Here is a 24,313-nt window from a genome sequence, read left to right as displayed (position 1 = left end):
CAGCTGTAGTTTTTATAACCAACCAAGAGAAATTCAGTTTGCATGCTAGAGCAACTGTGGAAATCAATTCTTAATCTATGACCTTGCTTAGCCCAGCTTGAAGCCTTGCAATAAATAAATGCCTTGAGCCACAAATAAGAAACATTTGGCAAATCAAAGAGACAAATAACACAAATCTATATGTGTACATATAGCATTAGAAAGGTCACAGAAAATACAATATTGGCTTTTTTCTTGCTCTAACATAATCATGTTTGAAAGGAGGGACACAGTAATTGCCTACATTAATACCCAGGTGGTGCACAGCCACAAGTACCTATTTTCTTTTCAAATGGCAGTGTTCATCCTTTTAGAGGACTTGTTCCTCTTTTGATTTTAGTATGCACAATTCTGCAATGCCCACACACATAGAATCTCTGAGAAATACCTGTTTTCTTCATTCAAGCAGATGCAAACTCTTTCTCTAACACACATTTAAGCTTCTTTGTGAAACTGCAACATTAACAGGGAAAAGAATGGCAGAGCTCATGTGTTAACCTGCACTAAGTCCCACCTATCCTTTTTTCTAAGTTGAATCTCACAAATTTTCACCCTCTGTGTTATCACTTATTTCTCACAGGAGTATAAATCACTTATTTCTCACAGCAGTATAACCTAAAAGAAAAAAAAACAACAGCTATAGGAATGTTTTACTATTAATATTTTCCAATTACCATTCACAGAACATCGCTGTAAACAAACCTGCATCTCTTTAAAAATCACACCTTCCATTTCTGATCTATTTGATTTTATTCTCCCAGTGTGGCTGCCCCATCCCTGGCAGTGTCCAAGTCCAGGTTGGATGGGGCTTGGAGCAACCTGGGCTGGTGGGAGGTGTCCCTGCCCATGCAGGGGGTTGGGACTGGGTGAGCTTTAAGGTCCCTTCCAACCCAAACCATTCCATGAGTCTATGTCTGTAGATTTCTTGGGAGCACCCAAGCTGGGACAGCAGGACTGATAAGAGCAAAAATGCCATCAGAGGAAAAACTGAACACTGAAATATCTTGACTCAACCCTTCCTAATTATGCACACACAACCTCACCTCATGTCCAAAAATCAGCTTTTCCCTAGGTCAGGAGGAGGAATTCAAGCTTGGGGGTGACCTATGTCTTATGCCCAGAGATGGAGAGAAGAACTCTAATTGCAAACCAAACCCCAGCAGGTAACAGCAGTATTTTACAGGTGTAAAAAACTCGGTAATTGCCAAATTTCCAAACATTTGGCACATGTCATTGAGCAGACCTCACCCCAGGAATGTTTGTGGCAAGAGGTTGTGGCAGAATGAGGACACCCACCCAGAAAGCCCTCCTGAGAGGCACCCTGATTCATAGAATCCTAGAATCATAGAATTGGTTGGGTTGGAAGGGACCTCAGAGATCATCAAGTCCAACCCTTGATCCACTCCCGCTGCAGTTCCCAGCCCATGGCACTCAGTGCCACATCCAGGCTCTTTGGAAATATCTCCAGACACGGAGAATCCACTACTTCCCTGGGCAGCCCATTCCAATGCCTGATCACCATCTCCAGAAAGAAATTCTTTCTCATCTCCAACCTAAACCTCCCCTGGCACAACCTGAGACCCTGCCCTCTTGTCTTGCTGAGAGTTGCCTGGGAAAAGAGACCAACCCCCCCCTGGCTCCAACCTCCTTTCAGGGAGTTGGAGAGAGTGATGAGGTCTCCCCTGAGCCTCCTCTTCTCCAGCCTCAACACCCCCAGCTCCCTCAGCCCTTCCTCACAGCAATTCTGCTGGATCCCTTCACAGCCTCCTTGCTCTTCTCTGGACCTGCTCCAGCACCTCAAGCTCCTTCCTGAACTTCCTGAGGGGCCCAGAACTGGACACAGGACTCAAGCTGTGGCCTCACCAGGGCTGAGCACAGGGGCAGAATCCCTTCCCTGGACCTGCTGGCCACGCTCTTCCTGAGCCAGCCCAGGATGCCATTGGCCTTCTTGGCCACCTGGGCACACTGCTGGCTCCTGTTCAGCTTCCTGGCAATCCAGACTCCCAGGTCCCTTTCTGCCACTCTGTGCCCAGCCTGGAGCTCCCCATGGGGTTGTTGTGGCCAAAGGGCAGGACCCGGCACTTGGCCGTGTTGAACCTCATCCCGTTGGGATCAGCCCAACTCTCCAGTCTGTCCAGGTCCCTCTGCAGAGCCCTCCTGCCTTCCAGCTGATCCACACTCCCCCCCAGCTTAGTGTCATCTGAGAATTTGCTGATGATGGACTCAATCCCCTCATCTAAATCATCAATGAAGACATTGAACAGAACCGGGCCCAACACTGATCCCTGGGGGACACCACTAGTGACCGGCCGCCATTTTGATGCAGCCCCGTTCAGCACCACTCTCTGAGCCTCCCTCCTCAGCTCTAAGAACCAGTTTATACTGATTCCCTTACTGGAACCCTACCCAACTCCTCTTCCTATGTCCTAGCTGGCTTTTTAAATAAGTTTTCAAGTTCAAATCTTCAAGCCAGCTTCTTCTAACTGAGGGGGAGCTGCCTGGTGGGTAAATTTGGGTTAGAGGAAACTGCTTCCCCACCAACAAACCCAGAAAAAAAATAAATTTCCATGACAGTGTGCAGCTCCTTGTCACCACTGACCCTTAGAAAACAATTTAAGATTCAATATTTGTGAAACAAAGCAACATATTCACCAATGGCTTTGTAGCAGCATAAATGACTAATTACTTTCATCAGGAAGCTCAAAAGATAATGAACTTGATTTATTATAAACACAGGGGCTTGCACTAATAAAAATGACTTGCTCTGCAGTCCAGGACACCCACTGATTTATGGTACTACTTGTAATTCTCTTATTTCTTATTTCAACATTTAATAATAGGTGAAAAATGAATTAAAAGTAAACCAAAGCAAGACACAGCCCCAGTGTAATTTGATTCAAATCCACAGCAACAGTAATTCATTATCTGTATCCTAGGTATTTCACTGAGAGTTAAGATAGAAAACAACTTTGACAAATATGCAAAAGAGATTAATTTGGGCAAGATTACAGACAAAGTGAACATTCTTGCCTTTCTCATACCTGACTGTTCATTATTTAGTGCTACCTGACCTCAGCTGTGGATCCCAGCTGAACACAGAATTCCCTGAGGATGGATTACCAAGCAGTTCTGGCACAAGATCCCATCAGAGAGACAGGGAGAGACTGAATCTGCCTGGAACCTGGTTGTAGACAAGCAAGTCTCTGAGTATCTTTGAAAAGCCATTTTGCAAAGCACTTCTAAACACAAAACCCATCCATGTCTAATCTACTTATACCAAGATTAAATGATTTAGGACTCGAAGTCCACCAAGCTTGGCCAGAGAAGATGAGTGCCACGGATTCTCCCTTTTCTGCCAGTTTATGATGCAGATTTTTGTGTGAGCTGCACTTCTGTGCATTTTACTGTGTGGGTGAAGGGGGAACCAAGTCAGAGGAGATCAGAAAAAAACATATTTTTATAGTTCAGTGGTAAGCAGCCAAGCCCTCTAACTCATCACAAGGTTTTGGGGTAATCCCTGGAGCCCCAGAGCATCCAAGGAAAGCATCACACAACTGCATGGCTGGGAGTGTATGTGCAGTGATTATGGTGCCCATGATGATTACTGCATCAGGATGTGCAGAAAACAGTTACTAAGGGCAACAAAAGAATATTTTCAGCATGAGGGATGTTGTCAAAGGCAGGGAGATCTTGCTTCAGCTCAAACTGTAATCCTCAGGGCTCAAGAAGAACTCGATTGGCATCAAACAGAGACACTTGGCAGCCAAATTCCTAATACAGCTGCTTCTTGTGATGACCTCCATGGGCACCATGACCTCCTCTTGCCCCTGGTTTAATATATTCTCACTTTTTCTCTTGGAATCATAGAATCATCATAGAATCATAGAATTGGCTGGGTTGGAAGGGACCTCAGAGATCATCGAGTCCAACCCTTGAACCACTGTTGCGGTTGCTAGACTATGGCACTCAGTGCCACATCCAGTCTCTTTTTAAACAGCTCCAGGGACGGAGAATCCACTACTTCCCTGGGCAGCCCATTCCAATGCCTGATCACCCTCTCCAGAAAGAAATTCTTTCTAATATCTAACCTAAATTTCCCCTGGCACAACTTAAGATCATGCCCTCTTGTCTTGGTGAAAGTCGTCTGGCAAAAGAGCCCAACGTCCACCCAGTTACAACCTCCTTTCAGGGAGTTGTAGACAGCGATGAGGTCTCCCCTGAGCCTCCTCTTCTTCAGGCTGAACACCCCCAGCTCCCTCAGCCTCTCCTCATAGGGTCTGTGCTCGAGTCCCTTCACCAGCCTGGTTGCCCTCCTTTGGACCTGCTCCAGGACCGTAATCTCCTTCCTGAACTGAGGGGCCCAGAACTGGACACAGGACTCAAGCTGTGGCCTCACCAGGGCTGAGCAAGGGGGCAGAATCCCTTCCCTGGACCTGCTGGCCACGCTGTTCCTGAGCCAGCCCAGGATGCCATTGGCCTTCTTGGCCACCTGGGCACACTGCTGGCTCCTGTTCAGCTTCCTGGCAATCCAGACTCCCAGGTCCCTTTCTGCCACTCTGTGCCCAGCCTGGAGCTCCCCATGGGGTTGTTGTGGCCAAAGTGCAGGACCTGGCACTTGGCCGTGTTAAACCTCATCCCTTGTTTCATACTTAACACCAACATTCCTCTGGGCAAAACCCACCTTCTCCTTGTGTTTACAGACCCAGCTGTGCCTAATGACTCTTTCTGTATAAATAATAGGGAAGATATAAATCTGATCATGATTTATGGCAGAGAGTTGAACAACACACTCAGCTACATCCCTGCTTTATCATAGCTAATGGAATTTTTTATTCTTCAGGCTAAGTTTTGTCCTGTTGGATCATCATGGTTGGCACCTTCTTGGTTCAGATCTCTCACATATAAAAAACTTCTTTTTAGTCACCCATCCTTTAGAGGTATTACCACAGTGACATAAAATGCTAAATGATCTCTTTCTCTCAAGCATTTCTTCCAAACCCAGTGGCACACTGAGAAAACTCCAGATTACTGCAGATTGGAAGATATCCATCAAAAGATTAATGAAAAAAAAGATAAAAATCTGCCATGGTCCATGAGGGGCACAAACAGGATTCATCTCTGCTGTATTCTGTAACCACTTATTGATCACCAGACCCCAAACCCTGTTTCTGCTTTCTGCAGAAATCCAGAAGGCCACTACAGGAATTAGAAAAGCCATCAGAAGCTATGAGACCCCAAGACATTTAATCAGACTCAGGTAGCTCTCTGATGGCCTCTAAGAAATTGGGCAGATCTCTAAAAGTCTGAGAAATCCAATGTCTGATTTCTCAGGGATGGCTGAAAGTGCAGACATCATGTTTAAGGACTGCTGATTGGATTGTTTATTTTTTTAGTTTTTAACTCACTTGCCTGGTTTCACACTGAAATTCTTTTCAGACAAAGGTGCCCTCATTCCATGAACTGAACCATCTGGAGTCCTGCTTTTTTTGGTTTTTTTTAATCCACAATATTATAGGTCAGGCAGAGGCAAGTGGTAAGGAGAGGGAGGATTCAGGCCAAACTAAAATATCAGTTCAAACAGAATCTGACACACTAAGTGGAATTCTCATCCAGTAAATGAGGTTTCACTCTTTTATACAAAAATAAATCATTAAGCATCTGTTGGTTAAAGATGAATATATACAGGACTATTATGGCAGTGAGAACAATGCTGTGAAACAGCATTCACTGGCATCAGGAAAATTAATCCAACTTGCAAAACTCTCTTCAGCGAGTTTATGTTTCAGGAGGAAGAGAAATTTTATGTTAAAGCTTATTTTTAAAAGGCCCCTCTGTTGTTTCAGAGCAGCTTTAAGACTGGAAGCTCACTCTTCCAGGCATTGATTTTGTAGCAATCATTTCATTTCATATTTTGTGATGTTTTACAGCTCCCATGGGGGGCTCCACGCTCTCCCCTGCACCTCCTGTGACCCCTGAGAGAAAAAGAGGGGATCATTTGGGAAGGGATGGATGAACCAGTGGCAGCCTGGTTCTGCTGAGCTCAGCAAGGAGCAGAGGCTGCCCAGCATCCCCATCAGGGCACTCACTCCTGGAGGCTATTCAAGACTTGCACTTGCTGGCAAAAGTCCCTAAAGGACCATCTGCCAGCAAGAGGAGTAGAAACCAAAAAAAAAAACCTAAATCTGCCAAGTCCTTCCCAACTCTCAAAAACTTCCAATAGTGCCCACGAGCCAGATTCAAGGCTTTAGCATGGAAGGTAAAGGGTCAATGAGAGTCTGCACGGCAATAGGAGGAGTAGAAAACTGTGCAGGTAAAAGAATTTCTCTTTTATATATCCTGAATATTCTTATTCTAGCCACAGAACCATGGTCAATGTTACCAAGCACTGCAAGGTCAAAATACTGAAAAGTGAAGCCTAGAAAATGCTTATTTGGAAGGCAAGGAGAAAGGGGGGGAGGGAGAGAGAAGGGAAGCATCAAATATACACAACAGATGTGTGCACACTAAGCTCCTATCTTCAAAATTGCTTTTATAGATCCATTTATTTAACTTATTACCCTGGAAACCCATCAGAACCTTAAAGAATTCCAAAAAGAGCCCATGTTTCAAGAACACAACATGCTGGTTCCTTCAATCAAATTTGGAAGAGGCAGAAGAAAGAGAAACCACTTAAAATTAAATGCAAGACCTTATTCTTATTTGAGGGAAGTAAGAAATGCAAATATTGCAAGCACAGAGATATTGGTATGTTTGATTACCCTGCAAACTTTGAGCTTCACTGGGTTAGCTTGTCCTGCTATGGGTACCCATTCCCACCTTCAGAACTTTGTGGGTTTTTTCTAGAAAATACACCCCTGGAGGCATCAGTTTGGACAGAAGGGCAACAGCTGTTCTGGTCTGGGTCAGAGCAGATGCAGCACATGCTGCCAGAGTTGTCTGGAATATGAGGCTGTCTCAAGAATACTCCTAAGGTTGTTTTAAGGTTTTTTTTATTCATCCAACAGGACTCTGTCACTCATTTTAGTTACAAACCAGACCCTTTATCCCTTGCCACCCCAATAAAAAAAGCAGTCAGGTATTGTTTAGCTGTATGTGAAATTAATAGTGTTCTGATTCATATCCCTTCAAGTAAAAAAAAGGCAAGAAATCCCTTCAGGAAGTCTCTTCTGGTTGGGAAAACAAACTCTTCTTATTCTATTTACAGCCAGGAATAATGCTAATTTTATGTAGTCTCTGTGCTACATTCTGATGTTATCACATCATGATGATGATATCTTGATGATCTTATCTTGTTGATGATCTTATCTTTTACAAAAGAGTTAAAGAGACTTAGGGGCCTCAGCTCCAAAGTCATTCCAAACCCTTCACACAGCATCTGCAGCTACAGAAGTCACCACGACCTCACAGCCTCACTGAGCCTTTCTTTCCATTTAACCAACTGTATTCCTGCATTTAAGAGCTGCAAATTTGGCTGAAAACAGAACACTCCTCACTGTACTTCAAGTCTGTAGGAAAGAAAATAAACCCAGCATTGTATGTGAGACTTTACTTGCCAAACCTGTGAGCCCTCACCATTTTTGTCCTCGACTTGCATCAGGCACATTAAATTTTCTCACATAATTTCTCTTCTGCTTTAGATAACACCTACTGTCACTGCAGCACATTCCCACTGTTTTCATAGTTTCATGCCTCACTTTAGACAGGCAGAGTTCCTTAATTGTAAAATAATCTCAAAAAGAACATCAGTTTACCAGCTTAATTGGCGTTGATATCAGAATTACACAGTAATTAGGAAAAGAGAAAAACATTAAGAAACCTAATAGTCCATTTAGATACTGGAAACCAACATTCACTCCCTTATCAAGTTTTGATGCATGCCTCCTGGCCTGGTGCTCCTAAAGCTCCTCTTGCACACATTTCTTCCACCAGGAACTGCTTTTCCATAGCACATTTACAACCATTCAGCTCTTTGCATGCTGCTCCAGAGACAACAAGCATTGACAAAGTCTCTGGAAACAAAAAACGGTGCAAAAAAAAGAAAAAAAAAAGAAACAAAACCACAAAACCAAAAGGTGCCATCCAACCACAAAGAAATATCAAAAGGTGACAGCAGTCAGTCAAGCAGGATGATGCAACCTCAACGAATCCAACCCACGCCGACTGAGGGAACATCAAGTGATCTGCTCAAGGCTGGTGCTTCATTCCAGACAAGGGGGAAAGTCTCCATCCAACAGCCTGTCCTGCAAGAACCACTGCCCAGCAGCAAGGACTGCATGGCCAGAGACTCTTCCACCCACTCACCTCCAGAAGTGACTTCTTCAGAACTGGGTTGAGGAAGGTTGGTGGGACATTGTGGGGAAGCTTGCATTGCTGCCGCCCTGGCTATACCTGGCCTGTGGAGAAATAGAGGACTTCATTTGCAGGGCTGTTGGGCAGCACCTGCCACGTTACAAGTGAAGGAAAATAAAAAAAAAAAAAAGAAATTAATTTTACAATGCCTGCTTCAAGTGAGTATATTTTGGGAAAGAGTGAAGAACCCCCAGTTTCTCCTGAAGGTTTGGGGTTACTTTCGCATCTTCTGTGGAGCTCCATCTCTGCCTGGCCAAGGAGTTGGATTCTTTGGTTCATGATCATAGAATCATACAATCATAGAACTGGCTGGGTTGGAAGGGACCTCAGAGATCATCAAGTCCAACCCTTGATCCACTCCCGCTGCAGTTCCCAGCCCATGGCACTCAGTGCCACATCCAGGCTCTTTGGAAAGATCTCCAGACACGGAGAATCCACTACTTCCCTGGGCAGCCCATTCCAATGCCTGATCACCCTCTCCAGAAAGAAATTCTAATATCTAACCTAAATTTCCCCTGGCACAACTTGAGACCCTGCCCTCTTGTCTTGTTGAAAGTCGTCTGGCAAAAGAGACCAACATCCACCTGGTTACAACCTCCTTTCAGGGAGTTGTAGACAGCGATGAGGTCTCCCCTGAGCCTCCTCTTCTCCAGCCTCAACACCCCCAGCTCCCTCAGCCTCTCCTCATAGGGTCTGTGCTCGAGTCCCTTCACCAGCCTGGTTGCCCTCCTTTGGACCCGCTCCAGGACCTCGATATCCTTCCTGAACTGGGGGGCCCAGAACTGGACACAGGACTCAAGCTGTGGCCTCACCAGGGCTGAGCACAGGGGCAGAATCCCTTCCCTGGACCTGCTGGCCACGCTCTTCCTGAGCCAGCCCAGGATGCCATTGGCCTTCTTGGCCACCTGGGCACACTGCTGGCTCCTGTTCAGCTTCCTAATGATGATGCTCTTGCCAGTTACCTATGTATCTAGGTGAGACAGAGCCACTGAGAATCAACTTAACTGGACAGCTTAAATAAAAGAAATAAGGAAATCATGTTTAAATTAACATTGCTGGTTTTATGTGAACGAGTCCTTGCCACTGGGTGACTCTCTCCCTTCTACATCTCTTTCAAAATGGCAACTTTCTTATCTGCACTTTAAACATTTCCTTGACAGAAGGTGTTACCACATACATTCCTTAATTGAGAAGCAGTTCTTTTGCTTCTTCTTCTGTCCCACCCATTCCAGAGAGGTATTTTAGTTAACTTCCACACTAATCTAAACAGGGTTACCTAAGGAAAAAAGGAAAACTTTCCACCATCCTCATGGTTTCCAGCCAGGACAATAGTTTCCAGCCACCAGATTTTAGTGTGACACAGACAAATGATTTGTACATATGAAAAAAAACAAAAACCAAACAAATCCCTCTACCTGAAATACATTAATAAATCATTATTTTGAGTGTAGTGATGAATGCAGTTTTACAAATTCTAAAACAATTTTCTAAAGCCTGAGTAAAAGAAGTTTGCTTCCAGGAGTGATTTCTCTGTATCTTTCAGGAATACCACCATGGGTTTGTTGGAGGAAAAGTCAAGTTTAGACACAGAGAAGTGGAAGCTAAGGACCAACCATTTGATTCTGGTAGGATTGTGCACTGAATAGTGATGTTCAAAGGCAGGAACAGTTTCCAATAATTAGTTGGAAACTCATCAGCTGTCACTGCATTTGGGCAACAGCACTGTTCATCTTGTAAGTGAATTGAGAGGAAAGACAAAGCCTACACAGGTGAGGTTTATAACTCAATGTCTGAAAAGCATGGAAAGCACAAAAATGATGGTTATAAAAGGAGATAACTCCTCTATCCAGGAAAAAAGAAAGAAAAAATCCCCAACTTTTATTCCATCTACTATTTAAGCCAAATCTTTTAATTAGGTGGATGCTAAAGAGTAACTGTAGGGGTACATAGGATTCTTCACTTCTTATTTAGCCAAAATTTCCTGAACAAAGACATCAGGGTGTGTTCTTTATGTTTGTTTGCCTAAAACAAAAAAACAAAACCCAAAACCAAAGCAAAAGGCAAGGTGCAGCTGAATGCAAGAGCTGGAACAATCCCAGTGTGGAGTTTTGTTTGGTCACTTTAGTATCTACAGAAACACCCAGCCAAGCACTTCCCATGTTGTAACCTCCATTTCTTTTAAAAACAAGGCTGAAGTGTTGAAGACTTTCACATTAAAAGCTTCAGAGAGCTTTTCCTTTGCTTCCATCCTCCTGCTTTCTCCCTTCCAAGTTAACTCTTGTTCTTACACCTCCCTACATGCTGACTGACATGCAAAGTTCTTCAAGAAGCACCTAAACCATCCTGGGTCTTTCTGAACCCACATTTATCTTCCAGCATCCAGAAGTTGCTAGGACCTGAACTTTCATGGGTGATTTCCAAGCAAAAAAGGAATAGTTACAGTTTCAATAAACCATCTGCTCTGGCTTTGCTAAGAACCTGTGATTTTATTTTATTTTTTTTATTTTTTTTACACAAACTGAAAATAATATTGATTTCTTTCAAGGTCACTGCACAGGAAATGCAATTCCCCATGTTGCTCTTTGAGGTATTAGATAAAAATGCCATCTTTCTCACCAAGAAAAGAATCAGTGAGTCTGTGAGACAGAAATATCCAGTGCTCCTTGGTGCATTTCAAACAACCCTGTCAGCTGGAGGTAGCCAAAAACTTACTCTGACTGATGGAAATTCAATCCATCTGCAAACAGACTGCAAAATGCACTTTGGTGCCATCCCAGCTTGGTGTCTGCTCCCTTTTCACTGTGACATTGCCCACCTAAAACCACCCATAGTGATGGAACAACACAAATCAGTGCTCCAACTCTCAGCTACAAAGTAAAGGGAAGACAACAAAAAATGTGAAGTAAGAAAAATCCCATCTGGGTTTATCAAGATGGAGCCTGAGAAACTTCAGGAGCTTCAGTGTGCTACAGAATTCTGCAGTTTGGAGCTGAAGGGCTTCACACATCTGGCTGGAACACATCTGGCTGGAACACATCTGGCCATGTAGCAGTGGTGGAATAGGAGCCAGAAGTGAGCTTAGATCAGCAAGCCACATGCTGGGCTACAACCAGGAGCAATGTGGACAGCAAAATAAGATGAAAATCCCTCTCTGCCCATTGCTGCTGGGGCTACACTTGGACCACTCTGCCCAGATTCTAACCCGCCCTTAGCTCAAGTGAAGAAACTGGAGAAAATCCAACCAAGTTGTACCAGATTCTTAGGAAATCTGCAGAGACTGAGGGAGCTGAGATTGCTCAATGCAGTGAAAACTAAGAGCAATTTCCTAGCAGTTTGTAACTACTTGAGAGGCATCAGAGGGACAGAGGAGGAGCCACTGATACTTGTAAGGTCAAAGCAACTCAGGAGGTTCAGCCTAGAATGGTTTTTATTCTGGGAGGGTAATGATGAACGGGAAAGGTTCTCCCAAGAGGTTCTGCCATCTCCATTCTCAGAAGGTTTTCAAGGTTTTATCCAGTTCTGGGCCACTCAGTTTAGGAAGGATATTGAGGTCCTGGAGCAGGTCCAAAGGAGGCAACCAGGCTGGTGAAGGGACTCGAGCACAGACCCTATGAGGAGAGGCTGAGGGAGCTGGGGGTGTTGAGTCTGGAGAAGAGGAGGCTCAGGGGAGACCTCATCACTCTCTCCAACTCCCTGAAAGGAGGTTGGAGCCAGGGGGGGGTTGGGCTCTTTTCCCAGGCAACTCTCAGCAAGACAAGAGGGCAGGGTCTCAAGTTGTGCCAGGGGAGGTTTAGGTTGGAGATGAGAAAGAATTTCTTTCTGGAGAGGGTGATCAGGCATTGGAATGGGCTGCCCAGGGAAGTAGTGGATTCTCCGTGTCTGGAGATCTTTCCAAAGAGCCTGGATGTGGCACTGAGTGCCATGGGCTGGGAACTGCAGCGGGAGTGGATCAAGGGTTGGACTTGATGATCTCTGAGGTCCCTTCCAACCCAGCCAATTCTAGGATTCTATTTAGAGTCAGCTACACCAATCCACAGCTGACTTCATCTTTAGTTTTGGGAAGATCTTGCTTCCAGCTGGACACTGAAATTCAATCCAACCCAAACGGGCAGATCAAGGAGCAGAGTGACTGCTTTGTTAAGATGTAAATTTTATAGCTCTGGGAGAGAGAACCCTGAAAAAAGCTGTAACAAAGAGATTTACTTAAGGGCTGAAACGTACTGACAGTCATGAAATATCCAGTATTTTTTTTGTGAGAGATTTAATTATACCTTTCATACTACTCATCCACTGAAATATCTACTAGTTAGCATTAATTTGAATACTATTACAACGTAAATTAATAGAACTTAGACACATTTATCAGCCCTTTAATTAACAAACTGATAATAATGTGTCCAGGCAGTAAAGTCTTGAAAAGAAGACAAAGAGAATTCAAACCTGAACTACAATAACTTGGCATTTCAGAAAGTTAAAATGTAGCCTGAAGGAACATTACCTAAAAGAGAAAATTTAGACAGCAGCTTTGTTTTAAGCAAATAAATGAGTGTTTAAAAGAAAACAATATCAGCAAGGGTAAATCATATAGAAGGAAGAGCCAGAAAGGTCAAAGAAAAAGAAATGGGTTTGTACCTGTGCTTTTATAAATCTGAATACAGTCACCTGCTAAGGAAACTTGCAAAGCCAGCATTAAGGTCAGAGTATTCAATTGGATCATTTGAATAGTTATCCCATAAATTTAAAAATTGAATTATACATGAGAATTTCCAAGTAGGTTTTCTAACTCACCACAGAAAGAACCAAAATGATGATTCTAAATGGTTATAGGAATTACAGAGAATCTGTTCTTTTGGGTAAAGAATAAATACTTGGGCTAAATGTAGAGTTTGGTGGTGAAGAGGAATGCAATGGGCACCAAGAAAATTAATTGACACCTTTAGCAAATCCACAGAATTTCAGCTCCCAGTATTTTTGACTGGTGAAACTGCAGAATGTATTTCTGTTGCCTTGAAGTATGGAGAAAATCCTACATTTTGCAGAATCTAAGATTTCTGAGTCTCATTTCCACCTTTACCTATTTATGTCCTCAGGAACAGAAACAATAATTGCCCTTAATTTCTGAAGATTCAGCAAGCTGAGAGCCACAGAAAACCTTCTGATGAGCCATTATTTTATCCATTCTTGCTCCAAGCCAGAAAAACTCTTCCAAAAACCTCTTGCAGTCCCTGGGGTTCCACAGAGCATCCCCACAACATCCAGAGTGTCCTACTGAGGACAAAATTAACTCAGGGTTAATGCACAAAATAATTAGAGAATAACAGGCATGGAGATGAAACTTCAGGACTGTCAAAAAAACCCAGAACACATGGGGTTTATTTACAGATTTACAAATAAAGGTTTTTGCAGACCTAAAATACCTAAAATCCAGCTCTGCAAAGCCACAGACCCTGATCCTGCTCTGGAATCAGCGCCAGGCTCTTCAGACTGCTCTGAAAACTCAGTCACAGTCACACAAAAGCTGTCAGGATTCCAAAGAATAAATTGTTTTGGATGGAAAGGAGGATTTGGGGTTTGCTAGGACACACTGCAGGTTTTAGAAACCATATGAAACCATAGGAAAAAAATACAACTGAATTTAACAAACTGAATTAATAATCATCATCATCATCATCTTCATCCAAGTGCCACTATTCCATGAACCTATTTAACTAGGACCTTACCCAGGACCTGCCAGGCCTCCTTCCAAAGTCAGAAAGACTTCTCAAGAGAATGGTATTGAAGTCAGGACTCTGGAAACTTCAAAAAGCTCCTTCCCTTGGCCATGTACAGATTCATCAATCACTTGGAATCCAAGAGGATTTTGAGTCAAATCATGAGAGCAAAAGCATGGTACCGGGTATCAATCCCAGGTCTTGCACTCCCAAGGTTCACTGGGGAGATAATAAGTAAAGAAAGCAGCAAGAACGTGGCAGAGGGTGCCAAATAAGTTATGGTTTTGGCTGGATTTCCTTTTTTTTTTTTTTCAATAAAGATTTCAGGAACTTGGAGACTTGCAAGCACTGCAGATAAAGGCACCTATCACTACCTGTAAGCCAAGTAGCACATGGGAAGAGAACAGTGGCAAGGAAAGAGCAGCTCCATTTCTTGTTTTTCCCCCCAGCACTGCTCAGAGCTACAGAATTCCTGATTTTCCCCAAGTCTCAGCAGGGAATGTTCCTTCCAGAGAAAGAATTGTTGAGAATTTAAAGCTTTGGGGCCTTGTTTGAACAGAGATGGAACAGTTGCCTGCTGGCAGGAATTAAAGCTGGTATGGAAATTTCCCAAAAAAGAATTAAAAGATGGTCTGGAAAGTGGCCAAAAGGAGATCAAAGGAACTTGAGCAGCATGAAAATCCAGACCAGGAGCAGATAAAAGCATATTTCAAGGCAGACCATGAGTTTTAAGCATAAGTTGCTTGGGTAGAAGGCTGCCTGACTCAGGGGAAAATGTAAATATTTAGTCCCAAAATACCCATACTCTCCTGTACAATTACAAATCTTGACCACGTGTCTGTCAGACATCTCAAAGAATTGATGTTCTTGGAATTCAGCCCCAAATTTTAACTAGAACTGATCAGCTCATCCTTCCCTCTCTTCTTCAGGCCTGGTTATTTGACATTCAGATTCCAGAAAATGCCAGCTAGTTCTGCATCAAACCATCTTCAATCCAAATCACAGCACAAAATTACAAATTACAGCACAGTTATAGTGGAAAATCTATGCTGTAGGCATGAAAAATGAGGAGTTAGAAAAACAGTGGTAGGGTGAAATTCACCTCAGCTTGAAACGGTGACATAAGAAAAAAATATAAGATTATAAAGGGTACAGAAAGACCCAAATAGCTTGAAAAAGACCCAAATACCTTTGAAATTAACTGAAGCTAAATTAGTCACCGGACCAACCAGGGTAGCACAGGGCTCATCATTTCCCTTTGCTTTTTTTTTATTTGTAATTTGGTTAAAGACTTGAGGTTCAACATGGCCAAGTGCCGGGTCCTGCACTTTGGCCACAACAACCCCATGGGGAGCTCCAGGCTGGGCACAGAGTGGCAGAAAGGGACCTGGGAGTCTGGATTGCCAGGAAGCTGAACAGGAGCCAGCAGTGTGCCCAGGTGGCCAAGAAGGCCAATGGCATCCTGGCCTGGCTCAGGAACAGCGTGGCCAGCAGGTCCAGGGAAGGGATTCTGCCCCTGTGCTCAGCCCTGGGGAGGCCACAGCTTGAGTCCTGTGTCCAGTTCTGGGCCCCTCAGCTCAGGAAGGAGATTGAGGTGCTGGAGCAGGTCCAGAGAAGAGCAAGGAGGCTGTGAAGGGATCCAGCAGAATTGCTGTGAGGAAGGGCTGAGGGAGCTGGGGGTGTTGAGGCTGGAGAAGAGGAGGCTCAGGGGAGACCTCATCACTCTCTCCAACTCCCTGAAAGGAGGTTGGAGCCAGGGGGGGTTGGGCTCTTTTCCCAGGCAACTCTCAGCAAGACAAGAGGGCAGGGTCTCAAGTTGTGCCAGGGGAGGTTTAGGTTGGAGATGAGAAAGAATTTCTTTCTGGAGAGGGTGATCAGGCATTGGAATGGGCTGCCCAGGGAAGTAGTGGATTCTCCGTGTCTGGAGATATTTCCAAAGAGCCTGGATGTGGCACTGAGTGCCATGGGCTGGGAACTGCAGCGGGAGTGGATCAAGGGTTGGACTTGATGATCTCTGAGGTCCCTTCCAACCCAGCCAATTCTAGGATTCTATGATTCTATGATCTTTACAAAGAGGCATTGGGGGTAGAAATGGTGATATTCTGATGTCACATAAAAAGGTGGTATTATGATATTTCCAGTCTTGTCACACCAAATGCTGGTAGCAGCAGCAGCAATCCAGGGATGCACTGATGGCAAAAGGAGCAACAAATGGAGCAGAGCCAGAACCTGCCTGCTCACCCATCCATTTCCTGGACTTCCAAAGCATTTCTGGTTTAATATTAATTTGTGTTTAGTTTGGCTGAGGTGCAGAAAGCCTACCTGGACCAGGAGGTAATAAACAAGGCTTCTGAAATTATTTCCTTCTATCCAGAGGGAAAAAAAAACACACAAAGGGGTTAGCCAGGAGAATGATGTTTTTTCCCTGACTTCACTCCCAGAACTGCAGGGACAAGGAGGTCCCAGAGCTCTCAGTTATTTTACAGAAATATAACATCAAAAATAGAAAGCTGTGAAAGCAGCTGGCTTTACAAGGAGAAATGGACCATCCATGATATCCACTCATCTGGGTAGTCCCAAAGTTGGAAAAAGGAGCTCTGGGGATTGTGGAATTGGACAACAGCTTGAGGGAACAGTTGGGTTATTGCTTTTAAGAGCTCTTAGGATGAGGGGGTTCTCTGCTTTATTCCTTTTTCTGCCCTGTGTGCTCCTCTTGCAATCTGTCCATAAATTCTGCTCCATCTTGCCATCCATAAAAGCAATTATTGAAAACCAAAAAGCCTCCCAGACTTGGGGGTGGCACCAGGCACTGCAGGAAAAGAGAGAAAACCAGCAGGCTGGCAGAGGTCATTCTGCAGCTCTGCTCCACCCTGCTGAGATCCTGCCTGGAATATTGTGTCCAGTTCTGGAATCCCCAAAGGCAGGAAGGACAACAGGACATGGAACTGTTGGAAAGAGTCCAGAGGATGCCACAAAGATGCTCAGAGGGCTGGAGCATCTCTCCTATGAAAAAAGGCTGAGTGAGCTGGAGGTTGGGGGTGTTGATCCTAGAGAAGGTTCCTGGGAGACCTGGTTTGAAAGGGAACCAACCAGGGGACCAAGTTTTTATTTAAAAAAATACCAAGTTTTGCACCATTTGCTTTCCTGAGATGCTGAAAATGATGAGGACCAAGTTTTTAGCAGGGCTGAGTGGGATAGGGCAAGGGGTGATGGCTCTGAACAAAATGGGGTGGATTTAGGTTAAACATAAGGAAGAGCTTTTTTTCCATTGAGGATGGTGAAACACTGGAACAGGTCTGGAACCTGAGCTGGTTGCAGATGTCCTTGCTCATTGCAAAGGGTTTGGACCTTCAGAGGTCCTCTCCAACCCAGACTACCCCATGATATATTCCTATATATTTTAGGAATCCTCCTTTGTTAATTCAAAGACTGCCCTGCAGACCTGATGTGATACTTTTCAAAGAATGAAAATCTACATAACTAGGATGCTCCTACAAGTTACCTAAATCTCTCAAGCTGCAGAAGGAACCAACATTCTGGAAATGGTGGCCAACAGCTGAAAACATCAGAGAAATCCCATGTAAATCCACTCAAAGCGGTTGGTGGCAGCTCTAAACTTCAAAGCCTTTTTACACAGAAATGAACACTTCAAATCTTGGCAAAATTCAGCTAAGGCTTTCTATTTACTCTGAAAACTTTCAAAAATCACTGGAGTTACAGGATGCAGTAATGTCTTGGGCATTGGAGAGCCATAAATGTAAATGCTCTTATGCACAAACAAATGGATGGATGGAAATTTCTGGACCAGAAGTAACTCAGCAAGAGGGACATTAAAGAGTTCAGAGATATTTGCAGCATCTCAGGAAAGGAAATGGTGCAAAACTTGGTATTTTTTTTAATAAAACAGTGTAAATTCAATTGCTGGCAGTAACATGGTAGCCACAACACCTGAATTCAATCACTGAAATGCAAAATAAAGGAACAGCTTCCTCTGCAGACCTCTGTATCACTACATCTGTCAAGTCTCATCTCTAATAACCAGGCTGATGTCTGGTCTGGAGAGCCCAAATCACTAATTCCTCCAATTTACTCCAACATCTTGGCTTTGAGGAGCAGAAATCTTTTTCTCTCTAAATAAACTTAGACTTAACAATCAGAAATTACTCCCTCTGCAACCAATCCTCCCCATCCACAACCATTTTTCTTAGTAATTATTTATAGTGCAGAAGCACCCAAGCTTTCTGCTTTCAGATTTATCTTTCCTACTCTTAATATCATTCCCCTGGGAGATCCAGGAAACTGTCAAACATTTTCCCAACAGATTGGGCAGCTCCAGCTTCCTCTTCACATCAGACTTTTTGCTGATAATAGCTGCATCCACAAGCAGATTCAAACCAAACCCCAGCTTTAAAAGAGCCTAAAATGAATTTCAAGGTCTGAAAAGGTAGAAGAAATATTTCTCAGTATTGCAAAATAGCAAAAAAAAAAAAAAATATAAAGGGACAGATGAACACACCAAGCAACTGGTTGGTTATACTCCATACAAAATAATATTTTGCATTAATTTCCACTGGGCTGGTCCAAGTTTAAGCAGCTAAATATCTTTGCTTGGACTGAGTCTAAACTTTTTTTAGGTATTCAGTCTTAAAGTTTTGATGCCATTGGTTGATTTGCAATGTCCTCACTACAAACAGAGGCAATTCCTTACCTGCTTTTCCTCTAGCAACCTGTGTAACTCTGACACAGTCACAAAAGCTCTCCAAGTGGAAGTCAGACACACCAGCACTCATCCACAAGACTTCTGCAGTGGAACATTTATTTATCCAAGGTCACAAGTGGACATGAAACCCACAAAATCATCTTCACACTGCCCCAGGCAATGGGGAGCCCACCCCTGACCATTGCTTGACTCTGAGCATCACCTCTTTGTTGTAGGAATTTCTCTGTAGGATGCAATAAATCACAGCTCCCTGTTTCCACAGCCCTGCACCTGTGTCTTCTGCATTGAGTTTCACTGCTGATTAAGGAGAAATCTTCCATTCAAAAGAAGAGTACAGAAAATACCCCTGACTTCACCTTGTGCTGGTTTCCCTCCTTATCACACATCTGCATGCAAAAACCAGTGATGCTCAAATCAAGCAGGGTGCCAAAGTTTCCATGTAGCATGACCAGACCCTTGTGTGCTACCTTGGCAGCCAGTTTTGCATTTCCTGGTCCTCTGTGTCTCTTTGTTGCATTTTAAAAAATTAATTATTCTTCCTGAATTTATTCATTGGATTTTTACCAGGTAGAAGGAACAACATTCCATCAGAAATTATTTCTGAAGTAATGACAGAGCCTGATTTACAGCCATGCACTGGGAAACTCTGGGAAGATTTATGGGAGACCTTGGGCCAAGATTTATCATAAACTGAAACCTCTCAAAGTGAACAGAACCTGAGGCTGGATGGAAGGTTAGAAACAAGTTATTGAATATGGTGATCAGGTTGAGAATTATTTTTATCCTGTTTGAAATACTACTATGAAGCCTTAGATTAGAGAGAAATAATTAAAAAGAGAGAAGGAAATAAGCCATCACTTATTAATAAATGAACCTTGGGTTAGACTGAAACTAGAGGGCAATAACCCAACCCTCACCCAACCCAACCAGGGTGCCTTTTACTTGCACCCTGTCTCTAAGGAAATCACCAATGTCCTGTTACACACAGATGTTTCCATCTTCTCTTTTTTTCACTATAAAAGGCAAAGCTCTGGTAGATTTACCAATAGAGACCTGTCCTGGTTTGGGCCAGGATAAAGGTGATTTCCTGTCTTGTACTTTTGCTTTTAGCTAAGTCTCTTTGAGTAGCTGCACTTGCTGAAATGAACAGCAAGTTTCTCAGACAGTGTGTGCTTCTAGGACTGATAACACTTGATGTTTAGAGTTACTGCTAGAGCCTGGTGTGCAGAGCCAAGGACACTGCTCAGCTCTGAGGAAAACTTTTACCCTCCAGAAGGATAAAGAGGTCCCACCTGCAGCCTCCTTTGGGGAGGAACAGACAAGATAGATGCCAGAATTGACCAAACAGAGGATTCCATCCCATACACCTCATCCTCAGGATAAATTTGAGGCATCACGAGGGCCAAGCCAGATTTCCTGCTTCCAGTCTCCAGCTGCCTGCCCTTCCTGCCTTTCCTGCTTCCCTTCCTTCACCCGGCATCCTGGAAGGATTCCATCCCTTCCTCTGCCTGTGCTCCTGATCCATCCCAGCCCATATCTGTGTGTTCCTGCCTCCAGCTCCCAACTGCTGCTGATTCCAGGATTCCAGCCTGGACTTTCCCAGGGCTGCCCTGCAGCCTCGGTGGTGATGTGAGAGTTATTGGGGAAAGGGGGGAGGAATGTGGTTTCCATTTTCCTGTATATTTGTATATATTTAGTAATTTCTCCTATTTATCATTACTGTTTCATTAAAGTTGTGTAGTTTAGTTTCTAACCCATCAGTTTCTCTCCCTTATTCTCTCTCCTTTCTCTATCAAGGAGGAGAGAGAGATTAATAGAGAGCGTCTGTCACTCGGTTTAATTGCCAGGCCAGTGTTAAACCCTGACAAGACCCCAAATCCCTGTCATATTCATAATTCACAGAACTCACTGAACTGCATGATGTGTTGTGCTGAAAGATTTTTATTAGGAATTGAGTATCTTAATGTTCATTTCATTACTTCTCTTGGCACTGGTAAAATACAGGCTGCTCTCATTTGCATTTAAGCAATAAAACGACCAGATAGGATCAAGGAAACACTGCTGAGAAAAGGAAGACTCCTACCAAATAAAAAGCTGCTTTGCAAGGTTTTTGGGGTTTGGTAAAAGAATTGGGAAACTTTCAGCAGGACCCAATAAATAGATCACATCTATTACTAAAGACAAGCTGAGTGTTAGCCTAAGAATTACAGAAATAGAAGCACAAACAGTACAGGAGATGAAGAAAGGGCCTCAATATGGCTAGAAGGGCATTTTACAGCCTTTTCTTGTTTGAAAAATAAAAAAGTACAAAATCTCTAGAATAATTTTAATTAATATATAATATTATATATAATAATAATAATGGTTTTGTATAATAATAGTTTTCTGAGCTAATCACCTATTCCAGCATCCTTTCCCTGGGCAAAACAACTGCACTGATACAGCCTGCAGGTGCTTTTCCTCCTCTTCCCATACACTCCTCTGTACAAACGTTTGCTAAGGGGGAGGAAAACCAACTCAAAGCCCCAAAGATCCAGAAACTTGTAATGCAGCAATGATTGATTACCTTTTTATGGCTGCAATAAAAGATCCCCAGTTCTTGGTGTGTTATAAAACATTTAGTGTTGCTGGATTGTGTTTCCCATTTGAAGCTGACATCAGAGCCCCATCTGTCATTCTCTGGGCTTAAAAAACATTTCAGTGGATGATCCGTGGCTGGAATATTGGAGGTCTGTGTAGAAAAACCAAATAGAATGCAAAGGACAGAGAGGTTTTTGGCCATAATGATGTGTACACTAAATAAAATGCTCCTGCAGTGCATGGTGACACTGACTCCACCTGCACACTGTTGTTTAGTGTCCCATTATTCAGTGCTTTTGAGTTGTCAGGTTCAATTAGAAAGAAATCTGGTACAGGGAGGGAGGGAGATTGCACAGATCCCATTTTATGCCTGCATTTTATCCTACATGGGTGCTGCTCAGCTGACCTCCTGAACTTCCATTTTTAAGGCTCATATATAGCTAAAACCTAACACATATATTAGTGATGTAGTTAAATATAATAGATATTTCTGTTCATAATGTTTCCAGTCCATACTTATATATAATATATATATTATGAATAAACTTCAGACAGGCTAAACTGCTGGAACTAACTGGGCTTCTGAGCCACTCTGATATAAAACCCCAGATTGGTACAAGCAGGGTTTGAGGTTTGTTGTTGGGTTTTTTTTGCAGCTTGGCTTGTTTATCATGTCCCTAAGATTCTAGACAATTCTTTTCTTTTGTTAATACATCTCAATCACTTCTCCAGGACCTCAAACACTACAGTTTGCATTTAATTCCTGAGTGGGAGATCATCTGTTGATTACATCTACAAGCATCAGTCCCTGAGGGCATCCCAACAAACCCAGCAGTAGTTTGGAAATGGAAAAAATTCCAACACAGGCAACTCACACTTGGTAAAACATTACAGGGTACAGGTGAATAATTGTCATGTGGAAGCATGACACTAATGGGACACCCAAACCAAGTCAACTCCAGCATCTCCTGCAGCTCAGAGGGGCTTCAAGGGCTCTCAGCAGGTAAATTTCTAAACAAAACCCTGGCCTGAGGAGAATCCAAGAGGTAAAAATTGTTAAACCAAAGCCTGGCCTGAGGAGAATCCAAGGGATAAATTGTTAAAACAAAGCTTGGACTGAGGAGGATCCAAGACGTAAAAATTGTTAAACCAAACCCTGGCCTGAGAAGAATCCAAGAGTTAAATTGTTAAACCAAACCCTGGCTTCATGAGGATCCAAGAGTTAAATTGTTAAACCAAATCTGGCTTGAGGAGAATCCAAGAGGTAAAAACTGTTAAACCAAAGCCTGGCCTGAGGAGGATCCAAAAGGTAAAAATTGTTAAACCAAACCCTGACCTGAGGAGAATCCAAGAGTTAAATTGTTAAACCAAAGCCTGGCTTGAGGAGAATCCAAGAGGTAAAACCCTGACCTGAGGAGAATCCATGAGATAAATTGTTAAACCAAAGCCTGGCCTGAGGAGAATCCAAGACTTAAATTGTTAAACCAAAGCCTGGCCTGAGGAGGATCCAAGAGGTAAAAACTGTTAAAACAAACCCTGGCCTGAGGAGAATCCAAGGGGCAAATTGTTAAACCAAAGCCTGGCTTGAGGAGAATCCAAGAGTTAAGTTGTTAAACCAAACCCTGGCCTGAGGAGGACCCAAGAGGTAAAAATTGTTAAACCAAAGCCTGACTTGAGGAGAATCCAAGAGTTAAATTGTTAAAACAAACCCTGGCCTGAGAAGAATCCAAGAGTTAAATTGTTAAAACAAACCCTGGCCTGAGGAGGACCCAAGAGGTAAAAATTGTTAAACCAAAGCCTGGCTTGAGGAGAATCCAAGAGGTAAAACCCTGACCTGAGGAGAATCCATGAGACAAATTGTTAAAACAAAGCCTGACCTGAGGAGAATCCAAGAGGTAAAAATTGTTAAACCAAAGCCTGGCCTGAGGAGAATCCAAGGGGTAAAACTCTTTAAAGCAAAGCCTGTCCTGAGGAGGCAGGACCAAGCTGCCACTGACATCTCCCTGCTCTCTGGGAATGCTGCAAATTAAGAGACTGCAAAATCCAAGCCTGGGGTCAGAACTGTCCTGATCCTACTCCTGATTATGAAAGCAGCTTTGCCAAATAAAAAAGAGTTGGTGAGACTGTGAGTGCCTAACAGATGCAGTGTGAAAATTCTACAAGTGTTGCCATCAGTGTAATGTAAATCTAGATCAGCTTTTCTTCTTCTTCTTCTTCTTTTCCTGCTCTGTGTTCCTATTCTGGACACCACCTTAAATGTCTGTGAGGATTTAAGCAGAAAAATGTGGGCTTCAGTGCTCCAGCCCTGCCTCCATGGCTTCTTCTCCCAGCTAAGCTGCATGGATAAAGATTACAAAGTCAGCCACATCACTTAGATGGAATAAATCTTATTAATCCAAATCTTCAGGGCTCCCTCCTACATTCATCTGAATGGCTTTGTGAATGAGAAACAAACCAAAGCAGTGCACAAAAAAAGGGCAATGATGTTAACAGGGACAAAGTTAAGCCTGAACAAGGTTTTACCTCTGTTCACACCTGAGGAAAGGAATAAATAACACAAGTGAGAATAAGCAGGAATTTCTAGGATCATCCTAAAACTGATTCTAAATGAGTTCTGTAAAACAATAAAAATAATCCACAATTTAAATCATGATTTGTTGGAGGTAAAGAAAGGAAGTTACCTCTAGCACTGCTCTTAAAAAGCTTTTTTCCAGCCATTCTCAGAAAAAAGTGAACAGACTGGATGGGGGATGAGCCTGAACCTGTAGAACTGTACCTGCTTCCTACCTTCATCCAATACTCCCTGGCAGTCAGCTCTCCTTCAAATTATATTTCAGATGCTTATAAATTTCTTCTTGGCAAATTAAAGTGGATAATTGCCTGCAACTTTGATGAATGCAGAACAGAGATACCC

At 43.2% G+C, this 24,313-nt stretch overlaps 1 protein-coding gene across 2 annotated transcripts in view; it reads right to left on the bottom strand.

Moving 5' to 3' along the window:
* The window catches only part of PPP2R2C (protein phosphatase 2 regulatory subunit Bgamma), a 137,555-nt gene that overhangs the window by 108,545 nt on the left and 4,697 nt on the right, over window positions 1-24,313 (bottom strand). Inside the window, exons 1-2 of one of the 2 annotated variants that reach the window (XM_030449703.1) lie at window positions 8,557-8,631; window positions 8,341-8,434 (exon numbers count right to left, since the gene is read on the bottom strand). The exons of the other annotated variant lie outside the window; for it this stretch is intronic. Coding sequence (XP_030305563.1) covers window positions 8,341-8,434; window positions 8,557-8,631 — 169 coding nt within the window. Of the gene's footprint in view, window positions 1-8,340; window positions 8,435-8,556; window positions 8,632-24,313 lie in introns of those variants that run through there. 2 annotated transcript variants of the gene reach the window in all.

The sequence above is a fragment of the Calypte anna genome, chromosome 4A (genome assembly GCF_003957555.1).
Source record: "Calypte anna isolate BGI_N300 chromosome 4A, bCalAnn1_v1.p, whole genome shotgun sequence".
In the NCBI taxonomy this organism is placed as follows: domain Eukaryota; kingdom Metazoa; phylum Chordata; class Aves; order Apodiformes; family Trochilidae; genus Calypte; species Calypte anna.
This window is presented reverse-complemented; position numbering and strand designations above follow the sequence as displayed.